This window comes from Nelusetta ayraudi, unplaced genomic scaffold (assembly GCF_046127955.1).
Source record: "Nelusetta ayraudi isolate G7.1 ecotype Tasmania unplaced genomic scaffold, CSIRO-AGI_Nayr_v1 ptg000011l, whole genome shotgun sequence".
Classification (NCBI taxonomy): domain Eukaryota; kingdom Metazoa; phylum Chordata; class Actinopteri; order Tetraodontiformes; family Monacanthidae; genus Nelusetta; species Nelusetta ayraudi.
This window is the reverse complement of record NW_027466061.1, coordinates 28,855,454-28,872,830: the sequence shown is the minus strand read 5'-3', so window position 1 is coordinate 28,872,830 and position 17,377 is coordinate 28,855,454. Positions and strand designations below refer to the sequence as shown.

Here is a 17,377-nt window from a genome sequence, read left to right as displayed (position 1 = left end):
TATTCAAACAAAAACCCTGGACGGAGACACTGCAAACACAATTTTCAAAACATTCGAAAGAATAAGAAAAAAGTAATAATTTCACGGAGGTAAAAGAAAACTCGGTAAGCACATTTTCTGCATGCACGCTCTGTTCTCTGAATGTCAGCGTAAAAAAGCTCTGCCGCTGCTGATTTACTGCACGACCACAGCGGTCTGGCCTTCTCTCTTGGCCCTGTAACACAGCAAGACCATCACGCTGATGAAATCAATAGAGGCTGCAACCAATAAGCAACATGTTTGGGTTTCTTCTCATGCCCGGGATGGGTTTATTTCCATGCAGGAGAAGATGCTTTCAGCCACATATTGCATTTGAGCAAATGCCCTTCAGGGCCCATTAGGGAGCTGCCTCTAGCTTTACTGGTGGTGGCTCTTTAGAGCAACAGGGTCTTCATCATTGAACAACAAGCTAATCCCAAAACAGACAGATTTACTCTGTCTCCAGAGGAGGTAGAGGGGAGATGGGGATTAGATGGAGGTAAACCAACTAAGACAAGGCTGACAGAGTAAAAAAAAACAGGGAATTAAAGAAAAAGAGGTTTAAGGTCAAGACAGAGTGAGTGTTGTCCTGTTGTGAGATGCTTCTTTACTCCGTACAGTAAAGCTTGATCAAGTTTGGTAATCTCCAATTAACAATGAACAATGCCTTTGAGAGTCCGAGGAGGAGTGGTAAACTGATCTGCAGTTCTCACAATTCTTATCCTCTACGAGCTGCAGACTGGGTAATCACTGCTAATAGGCTGATCGGCCATTAATTACCGACTTTGAGGAATTAATCGCTCCATTTTCTCATTTTAAGATTTATAAAAGAGGTGTTTACTTTATTTGTCACGGAAATTTGTTTAAGTAATTGCAAATTTTGGATAATTTTGTGCATTTGCGAATATGTGGAAGTTTTTAATGGTGCGTCACACCTGTGTAAATGCTACGACCACATCACACAGTTTATTGAAAGGTCTAATGATTAGAAATGATTGGCTGAATTACTTCCTGAAATTTGCTATCAGCACAGTAGGTACAGTAGGTACTACTGTAACTGATTACAATTGGAACATAGAAAAAACATAAGGCTTTCATCCTCGCCTTTGTTTCTCATAGCTAAAAGATGGACGGAACGGAACAAGAATACATCGTTTGAATTCCTACCTGAGTCTTCTGGAAAAAATGATTGCATTTTTTTTCTTTCGTGGTTGCATCATGGATTACTTTATATGACGAAAGCCGTGAAAACTGTAGCTTTTCATTGAGTGTCACACTTGTAATAACATTGTGGGGTTTCAGTAAAAGAGCAAACCAAAAACAATCAGCTGACAACAGCTGACAACAAACTAGGAAATTAGATATTTATCATTTAAGTGGCTAATTTGTTACTCCACTTGCGTAACTTCGGGGTTAAGGGCCAGCATGTTCTTCTGCGTCTGCTAAACTTTGGTTATATTTCATTGAATGATTTTTGTGGATCGTTCCACACGTACGTACTATTTAAAACTAACTATTTCTCACAATGCTCTCCCGTTATCCACTGCAGGGGAGACGTTGTAAAGGCAAGAATAAGAAAAGCAAACAAACAAACAAACAAACAAAAAAAAAAAATCAATATTATATTTTCGATGAAACCTGTATTAAGCCTTTTTCAGAAAGAAGGATTTTAACGATGACAACTACGAAACATTCTGGGAGACACATGAGCAGCATCCTACTGCTCCGGCGTGCCCCTACCACCCGGCTGTCATTCTTTTAACAACCAAAACCTCCTGCTTTATGGCGCCTGCTATGTTTGGTCCTGCTGTTGTTCTTTAGAAGTTTATAACAGACCCCGTTACAAAAAAAAAAAAAAAAAAAAAAAAAGCTACTTCGAACTTGACACCGAGAGCATCGCGCCTGGGCTCGACTCGCCCCTTGACGGCGCCAATTACGCGCCGGTTCATTATCGCGCCATGTGTTACAGTGTACCGAAGGTAACTGGTGTTTAAGGGGGAGGGAAAAGGTGCCGAAAAGTCACCGCGTCAATTCCCAAACTAACTCTCTCCTGTTCCTCAGTTGTGGCACGCGCAATTTAGTGCCGCACAACGACAGCAAATATTAAATTCAAGCTAACATTTACCTCGTGACTGACTAACAAGGTGAAGCTGGTGTCATTGTAAACTCTGTCGTTTCACTTAAACCGTTAATACCCACAAAATAGAAGTTTGAGGGATTTTCTTCTTCTTTAAAAAAAAAAAAAAAAAAAAAAATTGTATTGTCTTAAAAACCAAACGAAGCTGAACTAAAGTAATATTTAAGAAAGAAAAAAAAAAACTCACCGTTCCGCTGGAGGAGACACAGGTGAAGGAGGAGAAACGCAGCACGCAGGAGGAGAGCCATTTCTTTACGCTGCTCGTCGTATCCAACTCAAAGTGGAACTGAAGTCCCCGGGATGGTTCAGCACACACAGGCAGCAAGGAGGCAGTGGAGCAGCGGAGGAGGCGGAGGAGGAGTTAGTTACCCCGCAGTGTCGAAGACTCTGAGGAGTAGGAGGAGGGGTGGAGGAGAGAGGGAGTCCAATTAAGCAGGGGTGTGTTCACAAGCGAGTCCGAATTGTCGTGGCTCGTCGTACGTTACTTTCAAATGGGAGTGATTGGCTGAATCGCTTTTGGGAATCGATTCGCGCTCAGTTCATGTGTAAATATGGCTTTAACGTTAAAGGGAGAAGATGTACGGAACGCAACGGTAATAGTGCTTCAAATGTTGAAATCTTACAGAAGTCTTGCGGAGGAAAATGATTGATTGCGTTTGCATTTGTGGTTGTATCTTGGATTACTTTAAATGATGAAAGCCTTGAAAGCTACGTTTTTTTTTAATTGGTGTGTCACCTGAATTAATGCTACCACTAGAACACGGTCTAAGACCGTGTTTACCACTACATGTTTTTGGGGTTTCAGCAAATCCCCATCAGCCCATTGTAGGCCTTTAAAAGATTTAAGGCGGTAGTGCAAGAAATGCTTGATACAATTAAGATCATGTTCAAGTCCTGAGGTTACTTTAAACCAACAAACAATCAGCTGACAACAAATAAGGAAATTAGATTAGTCTGTCCTTCAATTGGCTAATGGGTTACTCCACTTGTATAACTTTGGGTTAAATCCCTAAAACCCTCCTGAGCGTCAGCAATTCACTTTTGTTCTCTGTAATGAACATCACGCTTTTGGTCAAGTCTATGCCATTCGATAAAGTCCTGTTTTAAGAATGATGCATTTCGATTGTTTCTTGTAAAAAAAAAACAAATCCTAACGACGCTTCAGAGAGCTGTCACAGGTTAGCCAATTTATTTTCAGGTGGAAAAACAGCTCATTTATAAATGTATGGACATTGGGACTACTGTATTTGGTAGAGGGTTATATGACAAAGGCTGGGAGGATGCTAAACAGAATCACTGTTTAGCATAAGAAAGCATAACAACATATGACACAACACTTACACATTTAAAAATATTTCAGGCAGCAGTTGAAGAAATGCCAAGTACAATTAAGTTCATGATCGATAAAAACAACTAATAATTGGCCACATTTATTAAGCTTCCAGTTTGGAAGTTTTGCAAAAACAACAGCACTTCCAGGTGAAGTTTTGGGGATCTGAACGATTCAGTGAACAACTATGATCCTTTTGAACGGATCATTTTATTGTAATGATTTGAGTGATTCAATGCAGCGAAAAAAGAACTGCCAATCTCATCTCTCCAATTAAGGCTGCCAGGGTCCTCAGCCTCTGTGTGTGTGCGTACTCTCGCGCTTGTGTGTGTGTGTGTGTGTGTGTGTGTGCGTTGGAAGCATCTTATCAGTGTCTCCACAGGTAGCAGAGTTCACTCAATTCACACATCCTAACTTTTCTTCTCCCTCTTCCTCTACTTGGATCCCACACAAAGTCCTCAAGGTTACAGAGACAAACACAGGAGCCATATCACGCCTGCGCAAACAGAAGGCGCTGCCGGCTCAGTTAACTAGGACGTGTTGTTTAATCTTCGTAATTAAACTCTACGCTTTTGGCAACAACTTGTGACAGGGCTTCTGTTTGTTTGTTTGTTTTTGTTGTATTTTTTTTTTTTTTAATCTGGCAAAGACAGCAAGGAGAGAATGATCCAACCTAGATGTCAACAGCGAAAGAAATAGCCCAAAAAATGGTTTTGGTTCGTAGGTTGTGTATTTATTGGGCTGGTGCGTGTTTCGATGTTCCTTTTCCTGTTGAGTTTGGTTTTGATTTGCTCCATTGTTGCCTTTCAAAGTCATTTTGCAGCTCAGTTCAGTGTGAAAAAAAAGACTTTTGAAAAATGTTTTGACTGAAGTTTACAAAAAAGACGTCAGCCTCTTCAAATGCTGTACATTAACTTACCCACATGCTTTCTCCCCCATTGTGTATCTCTTTATGCATATCCTTTTAATGGACAGCAACAGAGGTAATGGAGTAGTTAAGTAAAGCACAAAGAACAACAACTAGGTTGCTATCAGAGGGAGGATTGAGCACCGGGTAAAACACACTGCAGCTGATGCAGTAACGTAAGCTGACGTCTGGTGTTTCCATCACTGGCGTTGGAGTCACCTTGGCTAACAGCTGCAGCAGGAGTACTTCCTGTAGACGGTCACCAGATGTGTGGCCTAAGTTCACGCAGCTGCGCACGCTGCACAGGTACCACACCGTCAGACAACTTTTTGTCGGTCTCACAAAAGCTTTTTTTCACTGCAAGAAATGGAAGTTTTTAGTCTTTTTTTTGCTGAGAACCGTGAATGACTTGGATGTGAGAACTCCAAACCAAAGAAGATTTTCCTTCCACAACAGAGAAACAGCGAAATAAGAGATGACTGCATCATTTGTCTGCCTGTGACCCAATCTCTTGAACCAGAAAAACAAATTAAGCCTCCAGTACTTGTTACCTACAAATGGAGACTGCGAAGAACCCTCTCACTTTGTCAAGCGAGTTCCATAGTGTACAGGGAGCAGCTGCACACGTGTTTTAAAGTGCTTTTTAAGCCTCATATCAGGAGTTATTTGCTTTGGTTGCGAGCCAGCCTCTCTTTTTTCTCCATAGGAAACTGTCTCTCATACAGTATGAAACCTGCCTTACCTCTGACTGCAGGCTCTGAGGAATAACTGACCTTGCTTCTCTAAATGAGGGCTTTTCCAACTGCTCACCCACATCCCCAGTCCTACGGGCAAATCAGTATCACATTGTTCAACTGAGTCTTTGGCTGTAATTGACAAACTATTCCGTAACAAGGTTGTTTACATATTTTCGTATTTGAAAGAATCTATTTTTCTTTCTTTCTTCATTTCTTTCTCCTTTCTTTCTTCTTTCTTTCTTTCTTTCCTTCTTGACCTGATAGAGGAATCATTGTAGTTTTGCTAATAGTTGATAACGTCTACATTGTTGGTTTGATGCCTGCAGCTCCTTGAACCCTGATGTGATCACGAAGTGCACCGAACTGAGAAAAGTTGTTGTTGTTTTTGCAGTTTCTCTTCAGGACGGCAAAAACAATACAGTTCAAACCAGAATCTTCTGAGCCAACAAACACAGTGTACTTAGTTAAACATCATGCTTTGTGTTTGGACGCAAAACATATTTTGAACACTTGTGGTTGTGATTAAAGGGACCGCTGTCAACCACGGACCGTAAACAGCTGCTTGCCGTGTTCAAGTTTGACGTCCGTGTTTTGTTTTGTGTCTTTTTGGCTCCGTACCAATTCAGTACTTACGTAAGCCTCCATTAGACCGACAGAGAAGTAACATATGAGCTACAGTAAAGGATCTGCCGTCCGAGGGGGCTTTGTTTTTCATCAATCTTGGCCATTTACCCGCCCGAGAATGCCATCCCTCCCTCAGCGGGGGTATTTCCAGCCATCGCACGGCTGGAAGGGAGTGGACAGACAAGTGCAGCTTCTGTGACAGATGGCGACAGCCCGCTCGTCTTCCTCACCTGCCATGGGAGGGGGGCTTGGGGAGCGTGGCATGCCGGACATTCGTGCAAACCCCCTCAAGATCGCACCCCTACAGACAAACGCTGCATTCCCATAACTCAGCTTCCACCTCGGCTTCTGCTCGGGTTTAATGCGGCTGTAATTTTAGAACGCTCGGAGCAGTTCAAACAATTCAAAATGAAACGAGAAAACTTTTGCTCTCGTGCACTGCAGGCCACCGGACATGGCGACAATGTGAGAGCCGTCACGGAGACTGCGGTACACCACGTCACCGCCGTGGCCGTTCATGTCTCTGCGGTCATGAGTGAGCTCACACACACATTGGCTGCTCGGCACTCGCAGATTGAGGCCGGGGTGTTTGACGGCAGGGGTGCCAGACAAAGTCAAGGACCGGTGGTCTGGACAGGGGAAGGGCTGGGAAAGTGAGAAAGAACGGCATTCACTAAAAAATGCCAGGGGGCTTCAAGGGCACACTCCCCAGTCCCAGAGAAAGATTTCAATAACTTTTTTGTAGTTTACATGGACATAAGAGATTTACAGTATGATTTCTTTTCTTTTTTGAATTTAGCTCATGTAGATCTAGGCTTTAAGAATGGCCCAAAGATAAAAAATAAATAAATACATAAATAAGTAAAAATCAACTGAAACCACAGAATAGATTGTGTTGTTTCAAGGGCTTCAGAGTGAAAAAAAACATTACTGTGCAGAACAAAAGGCTTGGTGCTGCAATGTTGTTCTTTCAGCCCTGTGAGTTTTCATTTCTTTGTCTTGGATTCAGTTTTGTCCAGCATTGCTCCAAGAAATTCTTCTCCGACACTGCGATACAAGCCCTTCAAAGATGAAAATCTGCCAAAAGGCAATAAAAATCCTCCTTTTAAAAAAATACCGTTCGAGTTGGACTAAATTCCAAGTAAGGCTGAAAATTGTGATCTCATCCTTACAGATACAGCAGCTGGGAGTGAAATTGTTCTTGCACGTCGTCACCAATATGGGACATTTCAGAAATACTCTGGATGGTTTTATCTCCTACATCAATCTCCTGTCTGTCTCTCCGTAAATGGAACAACGCATTGAAGGAAACAACGTAGCGAGTGGTTCCCCACAAGGGGACGCCGTTTCGTCTCGTGCTGTCATTAAACACTCTGCCTGTGAGCCGCGAGCTAACTTGTTTCTCAAGTGATTGACAGAAGCATATCAACATGTGTCACGCCTGAGTGAGGCGTCCTGCACTCAACGAGCGGATTCCCCCGGCGTGCTTGTGCTGTGAGATGTATATCCCAGAACTTTCTTTCACTAAGCCCAGGCACGAGCGGCGGCGACGGGCTCAGACGAGGCCAGGGCCTGCAGCTCGGTTCAACAAAAGGACGTTTGGTTGCTGACAGGAAGCAATCTCAGAGGCTCTCCTGGGTGGAAGTCGTGCTTTACCACCACCACCCCCCCCCACCCCCCCTCAAAAAAACCCTGAACCCTAAACCCGTCTTACTTCAAAAAGCACGTCCCACCACAACATCTGCTGGAGTCATCTGACATTGACATGAACAACTTCACTTCGCAGCCACTTCAACCCCCAGCGCGGCCGCACGGGATGACGGTATCATCAGACGTGCCGAGCAGGAGGACACGCTGGAAAAACAGGCGGCAGGAGATCACGCAATTTCAAATTTTACGCACTCCAGAAAAGACTGCAGCTGCTCTTTTACTCAGCCCTTTCTTCTGTGGGCGCCACTGATATCTGGGCCCTGCCCCCCACTGAAGACATGCAGAGACACATGACATTAAAATTCAAATGACAAAAGCCATGTCTCCTCAACGACGGAGGTTGATTGAGACATTTTGATTGGAGCCATTGCGATTTCATGAGAACGTGAGGACTTGAGGAGGCCAAAGACTAAAGAGATGTGATTAATATCTCTTTGTGTACCGACCAAGAGTCTGGATTTCAATCCATACTCTTTGTAGTTTGTAGGAAAACAAAGATTCACCCAATCAATCTGCAGCCACGTGTTTCGTATCCAAGGCTTAAAAGAGTGTAATTCGCATGAGTCACACCTTCATCTTATCTTTTTAATGCCTCAAGTTTAAATATCCCCAAAAAAAGTGCTCTGGTGTATCCATTCGCTTGTCTGCTGGAAGCTCGCAGGCAAAACAATCATCAGATAAACTGCACACGGATCATGACTCCATGAGAGCCCATGCATTTTTGTGTTGGCGGTGTGAGTACGTCCACATATTCTGCGAGGCTGCAAGGGGGCTAAATGGGTTTGGCAGCCCTGGATGTTTTAGGGGGAGGGGGAACTGTGACTGTACCTCCCACCACCGCTCTGATCCGGTGACAGGGTTCGCCCTGGAGGGGGACGTTAGCGTTGACCCCTCTGGAAAGATTGTTGCCATGGCTGCAAGACGCCATAATGAGCTAATGAATCACGGCGACACACCTCGACTCAAACCCATCAGCAACTCGGTGAGGGCGCAGAGGGAGGGCGGGCAGGACGGGGGGGGGGGTCGGGGCCCGAACGAGCTGAGGGACCCAGGTGGCTGATCGTTCCCAAGTGTCAGGAACCAGAATTTAGTCAGCGCAGCTCTTCATCACCCGCCATCTCTGATTACATTACCAGAGAGTACCAGGACTATTTTTCTACCCCCCATAAAATGGAGCACGGAACCACTTGAAGCGCCGCACTAACTGCCACTCAGATCAGAAGATGTTTTGCTGCTGTGTTTACTTTTTCCCCTCTTGCTCTGCTTTTAATTCAATTCTGTCAAGTTCCCAGTCACCTGCCATCTTTCTTTGTTCAATGTTTCTTACCAACGTCTCTGAAAAATAGTGTTGTAGGTGGTTGGATAATCTGAATCTCTGCAGAGAGTCAGTCAGAACTCTGGCTTTACCACGGCGGGTTTCAAAGATGAGGCTTGTTGGTAGTAGAAATGTTCAATAACAGGTGGAGAACTCAACTGCATGCAGGCAAGGTTGAGAGGAATCTTACAAACTAAATCTAAAATAGCATCGTTCACTGTTGGGTTGAAATAGAACGTCACCACTTAAATCTCTTTACATCTCTATATAAACTGAGAACGTGGATTTCTAAAATTCTTAATTCTGAGAATATGGAAGTGTGGGACAAAGAAGAAAGAGAAGCGGGCCTTTTTAACAGTCTTACTATTTCCTGTTGTCTCTTTGTTTAAAAGCCCCCCTTCCCTTTGCAGATCTGTGTTCAAGCTATTGTAGAATCCACATTTACCTGCTTTTATATCCACTCAGGGCTGGGAGTCCCCAGAAACCCTTCAGTACTTCACGATCGGGGTCTATGACTCACAAGGCAGCATGTAATATACATTTGTATGTGTCCGTCCTTGGCACACTATGTCACACAGAAGAGTCATTTGAGCTCAGGAAACCCAGCGAGCAAAAGTATTTTCAACATTTATTTGGTATTTAAAATCCTGAATCAATATTTGGCAAAAAAAACAATGCCTTGCAAAATGCTGTCTTAGTAGCATTTGAGTGTTTTGTCAACCCGAACCTTTTGTGTATAACTTGCACTCTGGACACCGACTGACCTTTAACTGAGAGACTTTTGGGCAGCTTTGTGCTCATTGTGGTTGCCTGCTAAGCGCTGCAGCTAGCAGGCCTCTGTTTGTCTTCTGATAGCGCGAAAGAGCCGGCGTCAAGCTAATTTGCACTGCGATGCTCCAATCATGCAGGCAAGCAGGATGAAGATAACAAGAAGGCACGGCGATATCACGGCTAAAAGCACAAGCCTGTGAAAAGCGCAATATTACAGATTAATCATAGCATATGATAGCGATCACCTTTTTAACGGTCTGGAAAATGGGTTCTGAAATTGTAGTCCTAAGGTGACCCCAGGGGGAATCAGTCCTGTAGGTGTCATTTTAATCAGTGTAAAAAAAAGGGAATTTGTCCCCCCCAAAAATATTATTTTTCCCCTTGGCTTTGTGAACAGGAAGGACTCGTCTCCTCCTTCAGAGCACAAAAGGGCTCAAATCGCTGGGAAATGCTGTGTGTCGCATTAACAGAGCAGCTTTAACCATGCAAGTCCAGAGTATTTGCATGCGTTCAGTAATCCTTGTGAAAAATGTGATTCGGCAAATGCGGCGGCGCTTGAACGGAGGAGTCGAAGCTCTTGGGCGGCTCTGATAAGGCGGCTTTAACCTCTCATCCCTCCTTCCTTCCCTCCCTCCCTCCTTCCCTCTCTGCTCCCCCCAGTTGTTTACAGACGAGACAGAAAAGAGCCAAACTTGTGTTTTCATGGCGGCGCAGAGCTGAGAAGCCCTCCTTTTAAAATTAGAAAAGACAAAATGTGACTTCTGACCCTCCAGCGTGTCTCAGATACCGTTTGGCTGTTTATGTGCCTCACCTTTTGCCTCACGATTGGCCCCTTCTGCACGGCCCCACCCGCCCTGGGACTAGACTGACAGCCCCAAGTGCGAGCGCTCGCACTGTTAACCTCCGGCCATTCAATCATCCAATCACATAAAAAAGGGGGGAAGTGTGCAGTTTCCCTTTCAGCAGGTGCGAAGTGTCTGCGGTGTTTACAGCCAACATCTTTTTCATGGATTTAAGAGATCCAGTTTAACCGCTGAGCTTTCCACGGATTTAACGGGACTCATCGTGTTTTCCTCTGACAGGAAATTAACTTTTATTTGAAGAAACGTTGGTGTCAAGAATTGATTAAAACCCAGGTTTTTTTTCTCATCATGTATCGCAAAAAAAGAGAGCCTCTTGTGATTGTGATGGCCGGGTTCCCGTTTTGCTGTACACGCTGGGTAAAGTCTGTGTTTGTGGCAATTGACATACAAGTTGTGCTGATTTTTACTATGTCCTGTCACATGCCGTAGTCAAGTCGTCACCGTGAGCTCTCAGTTGTGGCCGTCCATCAACACTGCTGCAGCTGAGGCCCTCGTGTTTTGATGTTTTGTGCTTTGTTTACTCTGTTTGGTTTATTGTGAATGCACTGAATTAATTTCACCCTCACTGAATCATCATTAGGGTTTATTCGCAATTGTACTGTATTGGTGTGTGCGCTGGTGCGAGAGCCCACTGGTGCTTTGTTTCATTTTTCTGTTTTACACCTCAGTCCAATGTGTATGTGTGTGTGTGTGTGTGTGTGTGTGTGTGTGTGTGTGTGTGTGTGGTAATTTCAAAGGGGAGTGGTAACCAGGGGAACCTGGAGACTGCAGTTACCAGCGCTCACCAACAATGGCTGTGGTGAAAGCAACAATAGGAGCAAATTAAGGCTTTAGAGGCTTTTTGTAACTCCCTTTTTGTTGTGGCTTAAAAATGGAAACAATGGCAATAAACCGGATGTGGGACAGAGAATGGGCTTTCAAAAAGGTAACACAAGCGGCAGTGTGATGTTTTAAAGCTGTTGGGGCGGTTGTGGCCGAATTGAGTTAGCCTTTTAGCCTTTTAGCCTTTTAGCCTTTTAGCCTTTCAGCCTGACAGCGATGCCCTGCATCCCCGCCCCCCACTTCTCCTGGGAGTCATCGCCATCTTTGCTGTTGTCACTGTGTTGATGCGTAAGGTTCACAAAAATCAAAGTATCACCATCGCTAACTGTCAATTAGCTGTTCAGCAATGAGGAGTTCTCGGGGGACTTTATTATCCTTTCAAAAAAGTGTGCGCTAAAGCACACCAAAGCACATCATTGGGCAATTGGCCCTCTGTGATGTCACAAAGGGAACTGATACGTCTCCAAGGTTAGTGACTGCAGACGCAACCAGATATTGGCTTCTCCCTTTGAGGCAGCCTTGTTTTTGTCCCCGTCCATACACATGGAAGATCCATGGTAGCTGAACAATAAGTATGCTGCGAGGGTGTAAGGAGGTAAAATGTGTAGAATATGGGACCTTTGACACAATTGATTGCACTATGTTGGACATGTGGTGAACCTCAGGTGCAGCGCCTAGCTGCAGGAGGCCGCAGGCTGTTTATTTTTTTCATCGTTTGGGGGCCATGGAATTTTATCAGACCAGGGACCAAACGTGTAGTGATTAATTTTCTTTTTGGCTCACTTTAAAATTGACCATCTGGATTACACGAAGGCACGGTGTGAGTATGTGTGTGTGAAATTGTGTGGGAGTGTGGGCCTACTGACCTGCTTCATTGTGCATTCTGTGTCCCCTTAGGGCTCCACAGTTTTCCTACATGTGGGTCAAGGACGAAGTTGTGTACATAAGTATGAACTCTGGCATTTATTTCACGGCCACAAAGAGCCAGCGTTAGATGTTATACCGTCTCCATCGGGTGCAAAATGCTGATTTTTCATGCGTTTCCTGGTTGACAGCTTGAAATAAATGCTGTTGTTTGACAAAAATGATTAATGGTCGGAAATCAACAGGGGATTTGTGTATGCATTCATGTTCTCATCAGTCACTACGACAACATCACAATTACATAGATTTGGCTTTTTCTTTGTGCCGAACATTTCACCAATTGACTTATCACGTCACTAACCAGGACAACCGAGAAACTGGTTAGCCCGATGCTAACTGGTGGCATGTGAAGCCACACAAGATAAACCCCGCCTCTTCCTACTGGCTCCCGCTTCAGCTGTCACCTCGTCCTTTCCTTCAACTTGCTTTGTTAGCAGCTTTCTTCTCCTTCTTCTGATAGATTTATGCTGCTGGACTCCCAGGAATAAAGGTTAGGGGCGGGGCCTGTGGAGCATGCTCAGCGTGCTAAGCCCGCAACTGGCTCTGATTGAGCTGTTTGCATGCAGGAGGAATTTGACTGCTGACAGCAACGGATTGTTTGTGCCTGGATGTGGTTGACCAACTTTGAAGAATAAAAATGATTATGATGTCAGTCAGGCTAACGTGTGTATTTGTACATTTAAAGTCTGCTTTTAGTGGGATGAACACATTAAACTGACTGACAGCAACTTTGCTGCAGCTTAAATTTAAAAACCCCTGAAAATGTAAAAGTACAAAATTCTTCTTACAACTTCAGAAGCGACTGGACAGCAACCTATGCAAGTTAATTTCTTTTTTTTTCTTCTTCTTCTTTTTTGTTTTAATTTCTTATTTTCTCTGTATTTTGGCAGGCTGGACAACTGCAGCCCGTTACTGCCTCTCAGGTTGGAGGCCGAATTGCAACTCCACCCGACAGAGGCTGAATGGGTAGTTATACCTTCACACTGAGGGGTCGGGGGAGAGTGGCTACTTGGGCTCGGCCAATCAGATTACAGCCCTGCAAGTGCCACTGTGCCAACTGGAAACAGCATGCAGCATCCCAAAGGAAATTTTTGTCACCGCCGGTTGCCAGGTTTGGTGTCATCCTGCCCTTGTACAAACCCCAAATTCTTGGTTTTCACTGACCAAAGCAAATTTTTTGTTTTGTGGTGAATGTTTTCCGCTGGATCACACTTATGACACTCATCCAAAACACTTTTGGCGCTTTAGGAGAAACGTTTTTCTCAGCTAATCATTTTTTTCAGGACAGTGGTTTTGGAGGTTTTCGCTGGTAGCATTTCCAGTTTTTACTGAAGGCATGTAACGCTGTTTTAATTCACCCTTTTGGATCCCATGTACAGTACACTTGGGATCCAAAGTACATCACAGTACCTTATAATTTGCTGTATATGTACACAAAATGTTCTTTATACTTGACATAAAAAAGGGTATGAGCCACATGCTCAGCGTGCAAGAGTTGCAATAATTCTTTTCATCAGCGTGTTGTTGCATTTCCATCGCTGACAAAACAAAAAAAGACAGAAAAGCTCGGGAGACAGTCGGCGGCACGCCGGCTGATCCCAAATGCTGTTTGAAAAGTGCACGATTGGAAGTTCAAATGCATAAAAGGCGCATGGAGAGCGAGACTTGGCTTGACAGTCCGCAGCATGGAACTCCCAGCATGCTCGGCTGTAATCAGCTCTGCACTTGAGGAGGTGGTGGTGGGTGGAGGAGGAAGGGGGGGAGGGGCTGGGGAAGGGGTCCTGCAAGGGGTTTTCTTCCAAAGAGCTGCGTTAAAATAAAGATGAATTCCCTTTTTTGCTGCACACTCCACAGGACTTGAAATGCTCCCAGTTTCTGTCTTAGTTTCCCTCACATTTTCCTCATCCGACCAGAGGATGCAATCATCTCCCCCTCCTCATTAAATATGCATATTTAATTTGGCGCCCGGTCCATATATCAGGAGGTTCAGGATGAGTTGCTGCCATGGGAGTTAATTTAGTAACGAGGAGGCGGGGAAGCAGCCTCTCAAGCCAGAGGGATTTTTTTTTTTTACAAATCGGCTTCACAAGTGAAAGAACCAACAGAAAACACTCTGTAAGGGGCGGGCCTTTGAAATGCACAAGAAAGATGATTGGATGACCACTGCCGAAAAGGCACCCGCAGCTTCCTGTATTTGTCACAAACAAAACTCCAGAGGTGTGGAGCAACAAAACACAAATACTTTGTTACTGTACTTACTTTACTTGTAGAATTTTCAGGTATCTGTACTTAAGTTTATTCTTTTTGTGATGACTTTCTAGTTTTACTCCCTTCAGTCTGTACACAAATATCTGTTTTCTACTCCTTAAATTGGAAAAACATGCTTGTTTCTTTTAGTTTCACTTATTACAGTAGTTGTAGCTTGAAGTGGAGATATTTGAACAAAGCTGTTGTGTAGTTCAATATAAATATCATATTCTATCTACGGGGAGATTATTTCAGAGTATCTCTGATTTGGGGTCACGTTTTCAGTTCTGAGAAAAATAAAAATTTAGAAAATGACATGGTTTATTATTTTTTGAAGTGTAAACATTAATTAATGTGACAGTTTTGGTTGAGCTGCAGTTGAAAAAGAAAAGAAACCTTTAAGATTGAGAGTAGCAAAGCTGTTCAAAATGATCCAGATGCTCATCAAGACCTCTGACCTCTGACCTCTGGTCAGTGAGTCCAGATTATTCTGTGACATTTTCGTTCTTGCAAAATTATCAAAGAACGTGTTTCATTAATGGCGAAAACATTGCTTTTTACAAAGTTCATTTCAGAACCTGCACTAGCTCACTTTTACTTGAGTAAAGGAGTTGAAGGAGTACCACAAGTTTTGTTTTTTTTTATTTGTCACCTCTGCTCAACTCTGCTTCCCTTGTTCCCGCCCCCTCCTCCTGCTGATTGGTCCAGTTTAACCCAGACCGGGTGAAAAACAAAGGAGACGCTTCCGAAAGAATTCAAGGTCACCGTGTCAGCCGACTGCCGAGGTGTAGCGGCGGGGAGACGTCTCGAGGTCGTAAAGCGGAGACAGATTCCGTTTCACGCGGCTCTTGGCGCTGCGTGCGCGAGTTGTGCTTATTGTTCCTCCTCCGCCGTGGACAGTCGGCGCTCCGGGACTCGGACTCCCACGCTCCCCCGCCGAGAGGGCAGCCGGCACATGTGCCACCGCTGATGCGCCGCATTAGATCGCCTGTTGTTTGACTGACACGCTTGGAGGCTTTGTTCGCACCTGCTGGGGCTCATCCACACCAAGGAGCGATGTCGTGCCCCGTCGTCATAAATTTAAAAAGATAAATAGATAAATTAACCTGTGTTTGTATTCACAAAGTCTGGTCACAAGCCAGTCACACTAACTGTCCATTTCAGAAAACTGCTTTGATTTTTTTCCCAGTCTACCTACTTGTTGGTGCTTTGTGTTTTTTTTTCAGTTTTGGGGGTCACTGACTTTCTTTTACCAAACAGGGATGATAGTTTGTATATGAGTGGAGGTATCGGTCAGGTGTCAGTGCCCAATTTCTTAGACACTCGACCTTCAAAAGCTCTTTGAATGGATGAACTTGCAATGCTCTGCAATGACGTCATAAGTTCAGTGACGCAGAATGGCCTTAAAACAGCGTCGATGACAACTGCAAACATCTGGGGATATTGACAATATATTGATCAGTAACAGTCAGTCCTCACCTGCAGCTGAAGAATAAAACCAGTGGCTCATTCAAGCACTCATGCACACATTGGCCTGAAGGCTTCACCATCCTTGCACATGTTAAACATTATAAACACACATATATATATATATATATATGTATATGTGTGTGTGTGTGTGTGTGTGTGTGTGTGTGTGTGTGTATACAGTATATATATACATATAATGTCATGACAAGACAAAGACTGAAGACGTCTCCTGGATGTCTTCCCTCCCTGCCCACAACCTCCTCCTCTTCCTCCTCCTCCTCCTCCACCCCATCTTCTCTTTCTCTCTCACCCTCCTCCACCTCCACCCCCTCCTCTTCCTCCTTCACCCACTCCTCCTCCACCACCTCCACACCCACCTTCTCCTTCTCCTCTCCCTCCTCCACCTCCACCCCCTCCTCTTCCTCCTCCACCCCCACCTTCTCCTTCTCCCTCTCCACCTCCACACCCACCTTCTCCTTCTCTCTCACCCTCCTCCACCTCCACCCCCTCCTCTTCCTCCTCCACCCACTCCTCCTCCTCCTCCACCTCCACCCCCACCTTCTCCTTCTCCTCCTCCACCTCCACACCCACCTTCTCTCTCACTCTCCTCCACCTCCACCCCTTCTCTTCCTCCTCCACCCACTCCTCCTCCCCCACCTCCACACCCACCTTCTCCTTCTCCTCTCCCTCCTCCACCTCCACCCCCTCCTCTCCCTCCTCCACCCCCTCCTTCTCCTTCTCCTCACTCTCCCTCTCCCCCTCCTCCTCCTCCTCGCCTGTTTCAAATCAGCTGCTCCCAGGTGGGGATTCATCAGCGCCGCGCTCCCCCTTTTCAGACACACTCCGAGAGAGAGATGGAGGGAAACCTTGTGTATGTTGGAACTACTCTAGCAGAACCCTCACCCCCTCCCCCTCCTCCTCCTCCCTCCCCACTGCTGCTACTGCTGCCCTGGAACTGTTCCCAGGCCGGCAGAGAAGGTGAGCACTGATAAGAGGTCTCTATCCGGCTCCCAGAGGGGAAGCTGGGGTTAAACTTGAGGTGAAGGTTTGACATGGCGGCCCGTCTGCTCGCCGTGCCTGCCCTCCTCCTCTTCCTCCTCCTCCTCCTCCGCCTCCTCCACCACTGCCTCCTGATGTGAGGCTCAGCCTCGGTCCCCGATCCCCATGTCCTTGGGCTCATTCTTGACGTCCCCCACTGCTCCAGCTTTAATGAGAGAGATGAAAGAGGTGCAGGCTGGGAGAGGAGAGCCCCCCCTTCCCCTCCTCCTCCTGCTCCTCATCCTCCTCCTCCTCCGCCTCCTCTTCCCTCTCTTTTCCTCCACTTGCTGCGCTCCTCATCCCTGTTCTCCAGCTCAGCCTCGCTCTCGCTGGCCCTCCAGCTACTACACTCACCCATCCAGGACTTGCTCTTTTTCGTGTGTGTGTGTGTGTGTGTGTGTGGAGGGGGAGGAAGTTCCACCGTGATAAATTGGGAGCGAGGCTGCTTTCTATTTTAAATTTTT

The 17,377-nt window shown here is 45.3% G+C and overlaps 1 protein-coding gene across 1 annotated transcript in view; it reads right to left on the bottom strand.

The window, feature by feature from the left end:
- The window catches only part of mcama (melanoma cell adhesion molecule a), a 35,090-nt gene extending 32,550 nt beyond the window's left edge, over window positions 1-2,540 (bottom strand). Inside the window, exon 1 of the mRNA XM_076022498.1 lies at window positions 2,343-2,540. Within this exon, the coding sequence (XP_075878613.1) occupies window positions 2,343-2,403 (61 nt within the window). The 5' untranslated portion in view covers window positions 2,404-2,540. The remainder of the gene's footprint in view (window positions 1-2,342) is intronic.
- Window positions 2,541-17,377: the final 14,837 nt, after the last annotated feature.